The 14,140-nt window shown below is 45.7% G+C and overlaps 7 protein-coding genes across 7 annotated transcripts; 3 read left to right on the forward strand and 4 right to left on the reverse strand.

The window, feature by feature from the left end:
- Positions 1-19: 19 nt before the first annotated feature.
- On the reverse strand, positions 20-2,749 carry C8R40DRAFT_636927 (uncharacterized protein). The gene is made up of 8 exons (XM_046235729.1): positions 2,174-2,749; positions 2,101-2,113; positions 1,725-2,045; positions 1,638-1,666; positions 960-1,569; positions 736-901; positions 182-676; positions 20-122 (listed from the first exon to the last, which is right to left on the reverse strand). Exons 1-8 carry the CDS (start codon positions 2,254-2,256, stop codon positions 73-75), a joined length of 1,767 nt encoding a protein of 588 aa, XP_046081749.1. The 5' UTR covers positions 2,257-2,749; the 3' UTR covers positions 20-72.
- A 1,046-nt stretch (positions 2,750-3,795) lies between these two features.
- On the forward strand, positions 3,796-5,274 carry C8R40DRAFT_637424 (DNA glycosylase). The gene is made up of 2 exons (XM_046235732.1): positions 3,796-3,972; positions 4,032-5,274. The coding sequence occupies exon 2, from the start codon at positions 4,128-4,130 to the stop codon at positions 5,250-5,252; it is 1,125 nt and encodes a 374-aa protein (XP_046081750.1). The 5' UTR covers positions 3,796-3,972; positions 4,032-4,127; the 3' UTR covers positions 5,253-5,274.
- Positions 5,030-6,899, reverse strand: C8R40DRAFT_636992 (uncharacterized protein). Its single transcript, XM_046235730.1, has 7 exons — positions 6,828-6,899; positions 6,679-6,779; positions 6,499-6,622; positions 6,392-6,448; positions 5,385-6,334; positions 5,296-5,333; positions 5,030-5,238 (listed from the first exon to the last, which is right to left on the reverse strand). Exons 1-6 carry the CDS (start codon positions 6,834-6,836, stop codon positions 5,297-5,299), a joined length of 1,278 nt encoding a protein of 425 aa, XP_046081751.1. The 5' UTR covers positions 6,837-6,899; the 3' UTR covers positions 5,030-5,238; position 5,296.
- On the forward strand, positions 6,895-8,800 carry C8R40DRAFT_1125811 (uncharacterized protein). The gene is made up of 2 exons (XM_046228998.1): positions 6,895-7,014; positions 7,074-8,800. The coding sequence occupies exon 2, from the start codon at positions 7,080-7,082 to the stop codon at positions 8,730-8,732; it is 1,653 nt and encodes a 550-aa protein (XP_046081752.1). The 5' UTR covers positions 6,895-7,014; positions 7,074-7,079; the 3' UTR covers positions 8,733-8,800.
- Positions 8,801-10,715, reverse strand: C8R40DRAFT_1125812 (kinase-like domain-containing protein). The gene is made up of 3 exons (XM_046228999.1): positions 10,693-10,715; positions 10,007-10,645; positions 8,801-9,951 (listed from the first exon to the last, which is right to left on the reverse strand). The coding sequence occupies exons 2-3, from the start codon at positions 10,512-10,514 to the stop codon at positions 9,206-9,208; spliced, it is 1,254 nt and encodes a 417-aa protein (XP_046081753.1). The 5' UTR covers positions 10,515-10,645; positions 10,693-10,715; the 3' UTR covers positions 8,801-9,205.
- An 817-nt stretch (positions 10,716-11,532) lies between these two features.
- Positions 11,533-13,396, reverse strand: C8R40DRAFT_1163114 (WD40-repeat-containing domain protein; the record flags this gene model as incomplete). Its single annotated transcript, XM_046230334.1, has 8 exons — positions 11,533-11,574; positions 11,628-11,880; positions 11,938-12,199; positions 12,288-12,434; positions 12,496-12,789; positions 12,844-12,994; positions 13,137-13,234; positions 13,315-13,396. The coding sequence occupies 8 exons, from the start codon at positions 13,394-13,396 to the stop codon at positions 11,533-11,535; spliced, it is 1,329 nt and encodes a 442-aa protein (XP_046081754.1).
- A 189-nt stretch (positions 13,397-13,585) lies between these two features.
- On the forward strand, positions 13,586-14,027 carry C8R40DRAFT_637644 (uncharacterized protein). Its single transcript, XM_046235733.1, has 2 exons — positions 13,586-13,829; positions 13,884-14,027. Exons 1-2 carry the CDS (start codon positions 13,661-13,663, stop codon positions 13,940-13,942), a joined length of 228 nt encoding a protein of 75 aa, XP_046081755.1. The 5' UTR covers positions 13,586-13,660; the 3' UTR covers positions 13,943-14,027.
- The last annotated feature ends 113 nt before the right edge of the window (positions 14,028-14,140 follow it).

Consider the following 14,140-nt stretch of genomic DNA (forward strand, 5'->3'; position numbering starts at 1 on the left):
TAGTATGTATCTCCGGAAATGAAATAATAGGTATTTGTACATTTAATTATCTACAGCGAAGCTGCGCATTGATCATATACAATTCGAGCGGTAGTGCTCTCGTAGCGAATTAACCTGATACGCTATAAGTAGAGGGAATAGGATGAGCATGTGGCAGACGGCGAGTGAAAACTGTTCATACCAATGATTTTGGATCCGGATCTGTTACCAAATAACTCCATGGTCAGAAATAACTCCTCTAGTAACGCAACCATCTCTACCCTCCCTAAAATTGTCGCTTCTTCCAATACCCAGTTTGGCAATGACATCGTCTGTCTATTTAGATCGTCTAGTCTCGAAATTTCGTTGATGATAGCCTCTCCTGTAATCATCCAAAGCAGCCCGAAGATGGGATTGACTTCAACACTAGTCAAATCCATTCCTCGGCCCAGCATGACGCATCTCTCCGCACATTCGAGGACCTTCTTACGGGAGAAGGCATTTGAGGCAGTGAAAACGTTATGTAGCTTGATAGTTGCGGCTCGACATATCAAATGCGTTGCCCACACGGTCACGAAATCCGGGGAAGAGATGTACGTTTGAGAAAATGAAGGAAGTGAGGAAGTGAAAGAATCAATAAGAGCATCGAAAGAAGTGAATGTTTTCATATATCGAATATGCTCATCAGAATGTAGTTCTGGAAACGTCACAAATCAGTTATAATAAAAACACAGCTCAACATCCTGATGCACTGACCATTCGTATATGAGCTCCCCAAGCCCGCTGCTCGTTCCAAAAGCACTGAGGCTTGGGAGAACAAAGCCATATTAGACGGTCCATAGAGTCGGAGAGGTTGTAGAGGAGTTTGAGCAAGGAACTTGCGAACTGTCGACGCCCCGACATAATTTGCAGGTATTCGATTCTAAAGTTGAAACAATGTCAATAAGTATAAGAAGACACTCTTAAATCAATTCACCTGCCTCTTCATAGTCTTCCATATCCAATGGCCATGGCGTATCAATGCGAGATCCGTAGGATTCGAACATCATACTTGAAAATCCTCCAACCCCCACTCCCCAACAATTACACATCGTGAACACCGTCCAAAAGGCATTTATTCTTTCCCCTTCTTCAATAAAATCTTTCGGATCAGGGAGCGAATGTCCATCCATGCACATCACACTGGGTACAAAGGGTCCCATGCTCAGACCTGACCGTAATTTATGCAGATTGGCACATGTCGCTAAGCTCACCGCGGCCGAAAGATGGTATTTCCCTTCGAGTATTCTCCCCGTACGGAAAAAGTACGTACTGAGAAGGATCTCAGCTTGGGTACCATGGATAAGGCGAAGGGGGTGGCTAGAAGATAGCACGTTACTGACATGAAGAAGGGCCCGCGAGAGAAATGCGGATTCTTCGTCTTCAGTAGCTCCAGACAAATGGAGACCTATGAGATAGGCTGCACAGATTAGACCTGGACATGGTCGGGAATAGTCTCCTAGGGTCAACGGAAGAGTTGTTTCTGATATAAAACGGCGGAGGTTTAAGAAAAAGCCAAAGGATTTAGCATGTGGAATAAATGCTTGCAGTCTGAAGAATTGTTCGAACCACGGTTTTAAATCAGAAAAATTCGAGAGAAGGGAAGTGTGAAAACTTACAGTTGCTGGCCCAGAGCAATTGGAATTTCCTGAATACAAGGAATTGAGCATTGAAACGCTTTCCCCATAAACACATATTCGACATACCTCTTGAAATGCCGTGGTGAATAGACTAGGTTCTGGTGATGCATCTAGCAGGAGACTGCTGCTACTAGACGGAGAGTTTGAACTCGTGCCAAAAGGCGAAGAACGTGTGGAAGGATAATTAGAGGGATCGTAAAGCCTGACGACATCTTCATCGGATTCAGCCCTTTCAAGCTCGCGTATCCTCCTCTCAAGAGTCGAAATGCTTTCCTCTAAAGTTCGTTTGCGCGTTTGACCGACCATTGGATACTCGCATACGAGCTCAAAACCTGGTTTGCTACGAGCATGACATTGAGTGCAGATGGGCCGTTTACCATCGCATTTCTATAGGAAGACACATCAGTAAGTTTCGTAGAACTTTAAATATTCGAGGGCATACGGTCTTTCTTTTTCTGGAAGATTGATGGTGCGTTAGATTTCCACATCAAGTAATTCCAGGACATCAATCATACCTGCAATGGCTGCATGCTTTAGCTCTATTTTGATTCCTGGGTGTTTTGGCTTTGATTGGTGTAGTCGATGTAGAAGCATCCATGTCGGAAATTGATTCAAACACTAGACGCACTGGAAAGGTGGGGCTCAGAAATTTTGTGAAAATTGAACATATGGAGGCTTCTTATATATGCAGAGCATTCAAGTACTTATGACACCATGACTCAACCAGATTTCAGAGAACCAACAAAATGGTTGTGTTTGAAGTCAAAGAATTCGTGGAAGTCAGGGCCGGTGTTTTACCACGTGGAATTCACTTACGATGGTCTTCGTTCTTCACGGAGCTAGTCTGATAGACTGAGTCCTTATTTGGCCACTCCGGCAAATGGAATTCTCCGCACTTCTTGGGAGAGAGCAGCAGGAAGTTCTTGATCTGTTCACCTATGCAGGCTAATTCCATCGTGAATCAAGGCTGCAGCTTGTGCCGGAAGATATATCCATCCATTCGTGAGGATACGGGAGATTGCATATACGCTCGTACGGCGGGGGACGTCTGCAATATCTCAATTGCATTCCCGAGTTGGTTACTTGGGGATTTACATACCGTTCCTTGATGATCCTTTGGACACAGCAAGATCTATGCAATAGATTATATGGTATATCCTTGTTCCCTCCATCATCCTTCCCATCATCTAGTAATTGAATGCTAGGCAGTGTGCACCGCGATTGTGACCCAGATGACCGACCAATTGTACATCCAGTCGTGAGCGTCGGCCTCTTACATAAAAATGTTGACTGTTATGGTTATTACACAACCCCACCTCTGTTTAACCGCATCGATGGTCTCTAAGTACACTAAACAGCATTGACAGTATTAGAATACATTGTTGTCCAACGTGGGACTGTCCCGGTAAGCTGGTCCCCCTGTCGTCGATCATCTCTTTGCGAGAATTCAACTTTACCTGAGTCGCAACATTGACGCAATGGCCCATTACCAGCCGGATGTATCGAGACGTATCTCAGGATGTATTTCAGAGGCCTTTGGCGGTTTCATAGAGAATCTTGATCCATTCGAAGCTCTTCGGCTGAATGGATGAAACGGACAATCAGCGCTGAACCTATCTTCGATATATCTTGATAATTAACTTGAAAACAAGGCGCACCATATTCAGCCAAAGATAGCACTATTTGTGAAATAGACAGGAGGCGCAGGGTACGTGCAGAAAATGCGATGGTTTGACCGACAACAACGGTGAAGTCCGTACGAGAGTGATAGCAGCCTTAGTAGGCGATCCAAGTGCTGAAAAGTTCGGGAAAATGAAGTAGAATCTGTCCATACCGGCACCGGTATCCTCGAAAACACAATCATTGGTCAGTCTTTGTCAGTTATCACTAATGGGATGAAAGTAATTGCGATTCTCAGCTTCTGGCTTGGAGCCCATCTTAGCCAAGCTACAGTATAGTTTCAAAGAAACCGTTAAACAAACAACCTGTATATCTTAGATGTATCGGATAAATGCGCTCGCGAAAAAGATGACCGGTGCTATGGTATTGGGGAAGGTCCGTGGTAATATGTTGAGCTTCTTAGTTCAGATCGAACGTGGATTGCTCTGGCTTTGTCCGGAATTGTTACGGGCACCCTTGGTATGACGAAAGCTGGTGATGAACGGAAATAACTCCCTTTGTACCATAAGCCATTACGAGGTAATGAGTGAGGCAGGCAATGTTTTATAAAGTCTTTAAGCTTTGAGCCTAAGTATAGTGTCAGGATTTGACCGCCGGTTACGAACCGCTGACAAGACACTATTTATGTGAATTCATGAAAAACGTGGATCAGGTTTCAGTATCCCGTGGTAGAGAAGGAAGAGAAGCGCGTACTGTGGCCTTCAAAAAGAGTCCTTGCTAGTGAGAAAACAGCACGAGGCGGGTTGAGCCTCGAGGTGAAATTTAGCGCAGAACATGAATGGGTGACTGATGTCACAAATCAAGAAGACACGTGAACTATACCACGCCGTGACACTAAATTTCAAGTCTCTCAAGTCGACCACTAGCAGAAACCTTCAGAAAGCTACTTCAACGATTATCAGCAACATGAAACGCAGTAGTTCCCCCTCCTTAGATATAACTTACCACCAATCAACTGCTATGATCAAATCACAGTCTATCCCGGAATCTCCCCATCGTGCGAAGAAACGAAGATTACTTGAAACATACACTTCTGAATCACCTTTCCTAAATTTTCCTCATCCTACGCCTTCCGAGGCTGTCGCAGTCTTCAATATTCTTTCCAAAGCCCATCCACAGTATGCATCAACTCGTATGATTCCGAAATTAACTAGTAATTCTGCGGCCACGTGTGGAAACGTTCCTAATGTCATTGATTCACTCATTGGGACCATCTTGTCCCAAAACACATCTGGAAAGAATTCGTCTAGGGCGAAATCCAGCCTAGATGTGGCGTTTGGTCGGAACAATTTTGCGGCAATCGCCTCGTCTCCGAGAGAAGCCGTAGTGGAAGCCATCCGACATGGAGGGCTTGCAAACAAGAAAGCAGCCACTATTGAAAACCTCTTGAAGTCCGTAGAGGAACGACATGGTGAATTTTCCCTACAGCATCTTGCCGAGACGGGGAAGGACGGGAAGCAGCTTTCCGATGAAGATATCATGAAAGAATTAACATCTTACGATGGCGTAGGACCCAAGACTGCTTCTTGCGTGTTGATGTTTTGCCTAGGGCGGGACTCATTTGCCGTCGACACCCATATCTTCCGGCTCAGCAAAGTGCTGGATTGGGTCCCGTCTAGCGCTGACCGCATTCTAACACAAGCACACCTCGATAAAATGCTCCCTGCAGAGTTGAAATACGGATTGCATGTGCTTATGATTCAGCATGGACGGACATGTAAAGGATGCAAGAAAGTTGGTTCGTCTACACCTTGCATCCTAAAGGATTTCGTGAAGAAAAATAGACCTTCGTCGAAGTTGTCAGAGGAACCCGTGGTACTAGTTTCCCATCTCCCTGATCCGATTACAAAACTGATGAGAGACCCACCCCACAGTGACACCGGGCGACAAGATCGAAAATCTAGACGAAAATGAAATCATCAAGAATCCGCCAGTGAAATCTACACTAATTAGATACTTTATTCATCACCGCGCTTGTCCGTGTACGATTTTAGTCTGTATTGTTTGTTAGAGAATATTTCAAGTTTCGACGGAACAACTACTAACCGTTGGTAATCCCGATTAGCTTTCGCTTCCGCGTCGAGCTTCTTCGAACCGGCACCATCTCCACCTCTCTTCTTGTTTTTCCGCTTGTGTTTCTTATCTGCCGCTTCAGCCGCTTCGTCGATTGCAAGGAGCTCCTTGATAGACGGGACTGCTGAGCTGGACAATGGTACTAGACGTGTAAGCTGTTCTTCATCACTCGCTTGGGCTTCCTCAATCGGAGGCGGATGAGAGACAGAGGGACCAGGAGTAGGGCCTAAAGGTGATTCATCTGCGAAACCGGGAGATTTTCCCGTCTGCTCATCGGTAACAAACCATTGACCAGGACGAAGCGAGCGTGATATGACTTCCTCCGTCTTTTCTTTCTCTTCACCTTCACCTTCACTTTCATCATCATCATCATCATTAAAACCCTCGTAGTCACCAACGCCAGCAAATATGTCGAACTCTTCCGGAGGTTGGAGCTCTTCTAGTTCGAGTAATCTAGGCGATTTGGGAACAGTAGAAGTGGTCGACGTAGGCTCTACCGTCGCCATAGACTTTGCTGATTTATCTTCCGCTGAAAGTTCGACCTTCCGCCTCTTCTTCTTCCTCTCCCCATCGCCTTTAACTTTCTTCTTGTTCTTCTTCTGTTCTACGGAACCTCCGATGGGTTTGAACCCAATTGGTTTGAATTTGTTCTTGTTCAAGGTTGGATCCTCTACGAGATTCGATTCGCCTCTTTGAGCTCTTTGCTCCTTTAGTTCTCGGATAATTTCTTCCCGAGTTCGTTTTTTCGTGCTCGAGACAATCGGCTCAGAGGCGGATTGAGTGTAGGCTTGTTCAAGTGACTCGTCCTCATCTGTGGCCGTAGCCGCCTTGGCTTTGTTCTGCTGGAGGAGCGCCATGTCGAGACCTTTGACTAAAATAGAATGCTCGCCGTCACCACCTAAATACCGTCGTTGTTCGTCTATCTGTATACATCTGGAATTCAAACGAAGTGCAAGGCACATTGAAAAGTTGGTACTGACAACATGTTCGTCCTGGTCTGCCGTACGTTTCTCGAATTCTTCCAAAACTGCTTCTACCTGACCAAACCGGTTAATCCAACAACTCTAACTGAATGAAGATACCATGCCTGTGCGTAATCATTGCCCTCGCCAACTCTGCGCTCAGCAGCACGGTCCCGATACCTTCCTTCAGCCTTTTTGACTTTCCTAGGTTTGAAAGCAGGCTCCGATGAGCTGATAGTGGCGGGTTTTCTGAGTCCGGATTTTAGTTCTCACAATGAGGATGATATGGGGCACAGGAAGCTAACGTAGATGATTTAGAAGTGTTTTTTTTTTTGGTGAACAGGGATTCCCGGGGCTGAGTGTGAGTCTGTGACGGGCCAGAAGAGAGAAGTTGTCTGAAAGAGTCCTGCACTCGCTATTAGTGCACGATAAGATGAGGCACTCAGTGACTTACCTGGTCCATGAGCGCTTGAGCTTAGGTGCGACTTGAAGCTTGAATGTGCTGGTTGGTGTTTGCGGCAGGCAAATCGTACAAGCGCTCTAACGCTCATCAAATAACATTGCTCAGAAGTGCCCTTCCGCTGTGCTTCCAAATTCTATAAATCAAACAAGGTGGCCAACGCATAACCCTGAACTAGCAGGCGAGTTGACGCGTTCAAAGCCCAACGAAAGCCTGCGGCTGTATTAAATGTCCCCAAAGATTTAGATGCCTATCTTTCAACAGGACAATACAGTGGGATCTACCTTGGAACTGGTAAACCCGCTAGACTCCCTCCCAAACGAGCTGATGGCCAAGATATTTGGCGTCGGGATAGAGCTGGACCGCAGAAATGAGCTGCCCCGCGCACTGATCACCTATTGCAGTGTCAGCTCGCGATGGCGAGAAATTTGCCAACACTCTTCAGAACTCTGGACGGACGTCAGAATTCCTTTACGCCATACTCGCCCCAAAGGAATTATTGCCCGGACCACGACCCAGCTCGAAAGGTCTAATCCTCGTCCATTTGATCTTACTCTCACCATTCCTCCGATCATGCCTACAGTGGACCTGTTTGACGAACCTCAGGATGAGTTCGAGCTAATTCGCGACATTCTATCTGTGCTTTCTCCACATCTTCCTCGCATGCGGAGACTATCTTTCATAACAGAGCTACCTTATTATGCCCGTGAGGTTACTTTTACTTGCAGTCGCCTTGCAGCATTCGAGGCCCCCCAGCTCTCCCATATTCATCTTCAGTTTGGCGTACTCGGTATAAGCGAGTTTCTTGTCCCTATGGATCGCATCATTCCAATGCTTTTCAAATCTGTACCACGCCTGAAACACCAGCGCGTCTACGGTGTTGACATACAGTATCCGTTACATGGATTAACTTCACTGCACTTATCTCATCTACTTCCTGATGAGACGAATTTTCGCTACCTGTCGATTAATTCGCCTGCCCTCGAAGAACTATGTCTGATTTCATTATACCCAATGGCCCATGCAGCCAAACCCGTTCAATCAAAGATCTCTTTCCCTGCTTTACGCTCACTGAGAGTGAGTTTTGCACGACGGGCGTTCGCCTCCGGAACCTGCATCTTAGCGCTCATGTCGCCTCCAAACCTCACCTCTCTTGAAATCCGGGGATTTGCCTTCCCGGATTCCTTGAACTCCTTCCCTGATTCTTCATTACTGACTCAGTTGCACACTCTGCGCCTCGAACAGGTCATATTCACGAGTCCTAATTCGTTCGATGTTCCCTTGCACGATGCGTCGTTCTATCTGGGCCTTACCGCAGTTCGACATCTCCAACTTATAAATACTCCACCGCAGTCTCTGTTTCCGGAACCAGAGGCAAAAGTGAAACCTCTTTTGAGGGCCCGCTCGGGTGACTTCAGAGAACGCTTAGATGTTAGCCGCCGAGAGAGCACATTACATCCACCAGTTCTAGCGAATGAACTGGACTCAAGTGTGCTTTCAAAACACAAGGGAGAGCTCTTTCAGCTACTATTTTCGCCAGAGGACACGCCCAAATCGAAGAGCTCCATTGTATATACCCATTGGCCAAATCTGACCACCATTACATTGGATACAATACGCGCAAAGGATGTGTTGTGGCTTTGTGAACTGGTCGCAGTGCGCCCTGAAGTTGAAACAGTCCACCTTTCGCGCTCTGCCAAGCGACATTTAGCGTCCAGTCTGACAATGTGGAAAGGCGAGAAGAAGGACAGGTTCTCCTCTTGGGACATTGATATGGAGAGGAAGAACTTGGTAAGAAGAAGGCCTGATGTCGAAAAGGGGGACATGGATCCTGTTGGATGGTTAGAACAGCGCGTAAAGGTGTACGAACTCGAATCTGATACCAATGGTCCATGGTAAAGCTTTACAAGTCACTTCATTTACTACGAAATCGTAGATTGTAGATTATATCACGCGGAATCACGACTTGAACATTGTTCATTCGTCTTTGTCTGCATCAATAACAATGTAGATAATCTACATAGACGAATCAAAGTTTCTCTATATTGTGTGTAAAATAACGAAATTTGAATCCTTTTGTTTCTAGGCTAGCAAGTTTACAGGCAAATTGACAATCTTCTCAAATCAATTCGAAGGGAGTGAAAGGAAGGATCTCAATATCCTTGGAAACACTTACGAATCAAGAGTTACCAGTGTAGTAAAGATCTGAATTGAAATATGAGCAAGGATGGATGAAAACTCAACTAAGCCGTTATGTATCAATCTGCTTGATTAGACGCTCCCGCATGATGAGCAAGACGCAGACACAATCAAACCCTGGCAAACTGCAAAAGATGCACCGCCTGCGCAAACTCTCATTCTTCCCTTTTTATTCAAACCTTGAACCAAGAATGGTTAACAACCTCATCGACTCCTATCCTATCCTCCGGCCGGTACCTCAGCATTTTTTCTAAGAGGTCCACCAAGAGGTCCACCTCAGTTCCATCTATCCTTGTCTCAGTCTGTTCAAACATCGAGCCTCCATCAGAATCCAGGATCTCATCACGAGTACCTATAGATTGTAGAAGCTCTCGAATAGATGGGGTGACCGCTATGCCATTTGTTTTAGGCCGGCCATCTTCCTCAAACAGGTGTCGATTTTTGAAAACATTCCACCAGGGATCAGGCAACCGTCCTAGCGTACCGACTATCTTTGTGAGAATGACTGCATCGCTGGGAAAGAACGGATCGAAGAGCGGGAAACCGGCTCTGATTTCGAAGATAGCACAGCCTAAGGTCCACACGTCCGACTCAGGACCTACGCGCCCTTCGAAACGAGTCTCTGGCGACATGTAGTTAATCATGGTCCTGGGTTTGTAGTCCTTAGGGGGTTCAGAAGCAGCATATGATTGCCCAAAGTCAACGACAACGATGCTCTCCTGCAGGAGGTCGTTTTCGAAGAATATAAAAGAATCGATAGCTTCGGTAACCTCTGAAGGCACCTGAGGCCCTATAGGCTGACCGTTGAGCATTTGTACTGCGTCCGTTTCCGGAGACTCTAGTTGAAAGTAAACTTCATCATCGGACCATTTGTGGACATCGTCTGTCAAACGAAAAAGAAAATTTGACGTAGTGAAGTCTAAAAACAGTTTGTAAACTTAGAACGTAGACGACTTTGAGCGGAATATACCCACCCCCGTGAATGAATCCTGCATGATGTATGCGCTGCAACGCGCTAGAAGCCTGCGCTGCAATCTTCCTAGCTAAATCAGCACGTAGGCGCCGATTCTCTGGGGATTTTGATATCGCTCTAACACTGGGACCAGCGAACGCATAGACGATAAACATATGAGTGCCATTGGGCCCATTCACAGCGAAATTGTCCTCGACCTTTCTATAAAAGTCAAAAGATTCGGAGCTAGGCATTAAAGTGGGAACAACCAGTTCAGGAGAATTGATTTTGGAAGCGTCAGCTCGTAAGGCTTTGATAGTCACTAGTTTTCCTACACCTGATTCGGAAGAATGTTCATCACGAGCTAGCCAAATAGTAGAGGATCCCCCATTTCCAAGTTTGTGGAGAATCCTGTAACGCCCGTTGTCAAATTTGTCACCGATACGCATAGGGTGGAAACCCCCTGGTTGATAATCCTCGACGTTCTCGACCTCGTCAAATACACACGGAACAAAACGACGTTTTAACATCGTGTGATTGAATCGTAATATTGAAGGGGATAACAAAACACCACCGGTTCGAAAGGAAGCGAAAGGATGACCAGGAGTATAATGTGATCTCTACGTCTCCGTACTTCGTTGGGAACCTGTGGAGAGGTGAGCTGATAATCTGGAATGAAAAGCCAGGAGAACATATGAATCAGCCTACTCAATTATTGAAAAAGTTCGCGGTGACCACTGGGAATCAAAGTTCAAAGAGAGTCAGACCTGAGATCCGCAACAAGTCAAAGCCCAGCTTATCTAAGTTTTCAAAAGGAAAATCAGTGTGGCGAAAACTTCATGAGGTTGCATTAATATACTTTAAACTAACCCTTATTACCCGGAGAATAAATTTATAACTAGTCTGGACCACTCAAAACACTGAGAGGCTTTTGAAAATAAATTAAGTGTATTATGATACATCAGCGGAAAGACATTTCATTGTTTGACTTCTCTTCTCGTCTACATAAGTATACTATGATCCCTTTTTTCCCTACCGAGAAAAACCTAAATATCGTGTGAGAGAAAAGGGAGTTTGGAATGTATGTTGTGGTTGAATTAAGTGATGAGGAGGTAGGTGAACGACAGACAGACGGACAGGATGAGATGGATGCGCAAGTTAACAGTTCATATACAAGCGGGGAAGCGGCGGAAGGAAAGATATTGTGAAGAAGACAAACAGGACAAGACAGAAACGACAGCAGCGCAGGAACAGAAAAGGGGGAGGAGCAAAAGTGATGAACAATAAGGGAGCGGAGGAGAACAAGGGGGAGAAGGACGTAAAACTGTCAGTAGAAGATAAGGAAGAACGACAGGATGATTAGTAGGATTGTAGAAGGTACGAGAACAGAAGAGAATCTGCAGATGCCTTAAGCACGATACAAAAGTTGTGTTGTCATTATGTCCTCTGGCGATTGAATAAGCGTTTTGTGAGTTGCATGCTGTCTTAGTTCGTCTATCCCGCCGGCGGGTCTTTGGCCATGGAGGGGGAGGTCTACCTGCCTTCCTTTCATGCGGCGCTATACAAAAACAGATTGTTCGTCGCTGCAATCTGCGGATTATTGTAAGTGACGGATCAACGGAAAAAAGGAGACTCGGTTTTACGGCGATAGTCGCTTCCTTCGGGTGCCAGCTAGCGTGGAGGATTTTCTTGTTGAAATCCAAGGCGTCAAGTGCCATCATATCCTTCAACCCGTTTGGTCTTGCACCATTCTTCGCACCCAACTTCTGACCCGGCGCAGCCCCTCCGATTTTCTTGATTTTAAAGGCTGATTTATCCGCTTGTAGAACGACGTCGTTCAGAGTGTCCGTGTCATATATCCGGAAATAATTATGGTAAGACCCAGTCAAGACATTCCTATGATGAAGAGAGATTAGGATAACAGAAGATAGATTATAAAGGGATGTCACGGACTGATCGTCTCCACTCCACACACACTCAAACTTGTCGAAAATACAGTCATTCTCATACAGATCGCACAGTTTACCACGAAGGTGATCATGTATAGGGATGGTCTTCACAGGCCGGTTCTCCATGTTAACGTCCCAAATTTTAAGAGACAGGTAGTCTCTTGAAAGAATGTACCGGCCGTCGTGGCTGAATTTGACGTCAGAGATGGAGGAGATGATTTCGGAAAAGAAGGATCGAGTAGTGGGGTCTTCCTCTTCTTCGAAGCCTAGAAAGCGATTAAGAGATTAGTACGATATGAACAGAACGATATACGATTAAGGATAAGCCAAACTTGCATTTGGCGTGCCTGTCACACAAGGCAGAGTCCCGCATGTCAGCAAGCTTGATGTTACTTTTTGAACTAGAGTACATGAAGAGATTGCAATGCGTTGGGTGGAATTCTGTGGCGGTAATAACTTCTGTGAGCTCCTCCATGTTGACTGGCTTGATATCGACGATATCTGAGCACAGGAAAGCACCAATAAGTAACATATCAGCGCCGATGAGCTCGAATGAACGTACTGAAGCTTTGGTCGCTGATGTTGAGATTCCAAAGGTTGATCCGCAAATCGTCAGCCGATATGTATGTTTCTTGATCAGAATTGACAGAGATGGAATGTATATGATAGGCGTGGGCATTCGAGTACACCTTACGAGGCACGGCAGCGATAATGTTGTCCTGCAAAGCCATGCGAGGCAATCGCAGATGACTTTTCACCGTTGGCGGCGGAAGCGGGCGCTGTCCATCATGGTGATTTGATTCTGATACGACCCGTAACGATTTTTCGAAAACCTTCCAGAGTTTTATTGTTTTGTCTGAGATATTTATGTCAGAAGTCAAGAGGAGAAATTATCAGCCAGAGGACACACCATTTGTTGATAGCAGAAAATGTGCAGAATTTTGCCGTTTACACCATTTGATCTTGTTGATCTTCTCCTCAATTTCGAGCGACTTCAAGTAGTCGAACTCGGGTTCGTGCGACTGGAACTCTGTATAGAATTTATATTCACAGCCTTTTTTCTGCACACGATACGAATGTGCAAATGATATAAGCGATATCGTAGATCAAGCGGTGGATGGGAAGAAGTTCAAGTAATCGAGTTCGAGATCAGTGAAAATGCCAGCGGAACGCCCAATATGGGAATCAGAAAGACGAACACACCATTTCATTCCGTTCAAAGAGCACAACACGACCACCTTTGTCACCTGTAGCGAGATAATTCCCCGTCGAGTCAAATTCCACCGTAGAGATAATGTCAGCTGAACGTGGGGCGAGAGTCAGTCCGCTGTACGCCACAAGAAGCAGTACACAAAGATCGCGACTGGAAGAGCTTAGTCACCTTCTGTTATATCCTCTACTTCTCCTTTATCGCCAAAACATTGAGCAAAACGCCATCCGCCTGAGCCTGAGGGGTCTTCCATGGTATATATTCAGATGAAGAGTGTCAATTTGCTAGACGACGATGAGGCGTGTAGAGATGGAAAAGCTGAGCAGACGAAGAAGCTAGGCAGACAGATTGGAATCGTGGTCAACTTGAACAAGAAACAAAATGATGCACAGATTGTGGGGAGTGAGAAGCACGCGCTGTGAGCTCGCCGTGTTGACACTTGTTATTAACGGCCCATATCCGGCAAAACGACTCCGATTTTGCCCATAATCCTGCTCCTGCATCAACCACCATTACAATGATTACACCCATCGTTGGCAAGCTCAGAAAGCGCTTTTTCTTCGACGTTTCTCTCGCGTTGGGACTGGGCTCTGCAGCTGCTTTCTCCTACTGGTATGAATTCTTATCTTACCAACCAATTACCACCCTTACACGTTTCTCTAGGTATGGATACCACCTGAAAGCTGGTCAGTAGCCTTGCGGAAAACTTCTGACACATGCATCCTAATACTTTTCCTCAGTTGAGCGTCAGGAACAATACTATCTCAAGCTCGAGAGGGAAAAGCTGAACCAAAAGTAGAGGGAAGAAGGTTGTTGATGGAACAGGTGTTTCTAGACCGGGCTATATGACTAGACCCGTCGCGTCCTGTCATGTAGAGCTTTGGGAAAAATATTATAATTCTATCGTTTCCAACTTCATCATCCGACTATCAATGTACACAACCAAATGAATTCCGACGCGCAAAGAGTCATAATTTACGAGCAATATCTATGTACA

This window comes from Lentinula edodes, assembly GCF_021015755.1.
Source record: "Lentinula edodes strain Le(Bin) 0899 ss11 chromosome Unknown C8R40scaffold_43, whole genome shotgun sequence".
NCBI classification, from domain to species: domain Eukaryota; kingdom Fungi; phylum Basidiomycota; class Agaricomycetes; order Agaricales; family Omphalotaceae; genus Lentinula; species Lentinula edodes.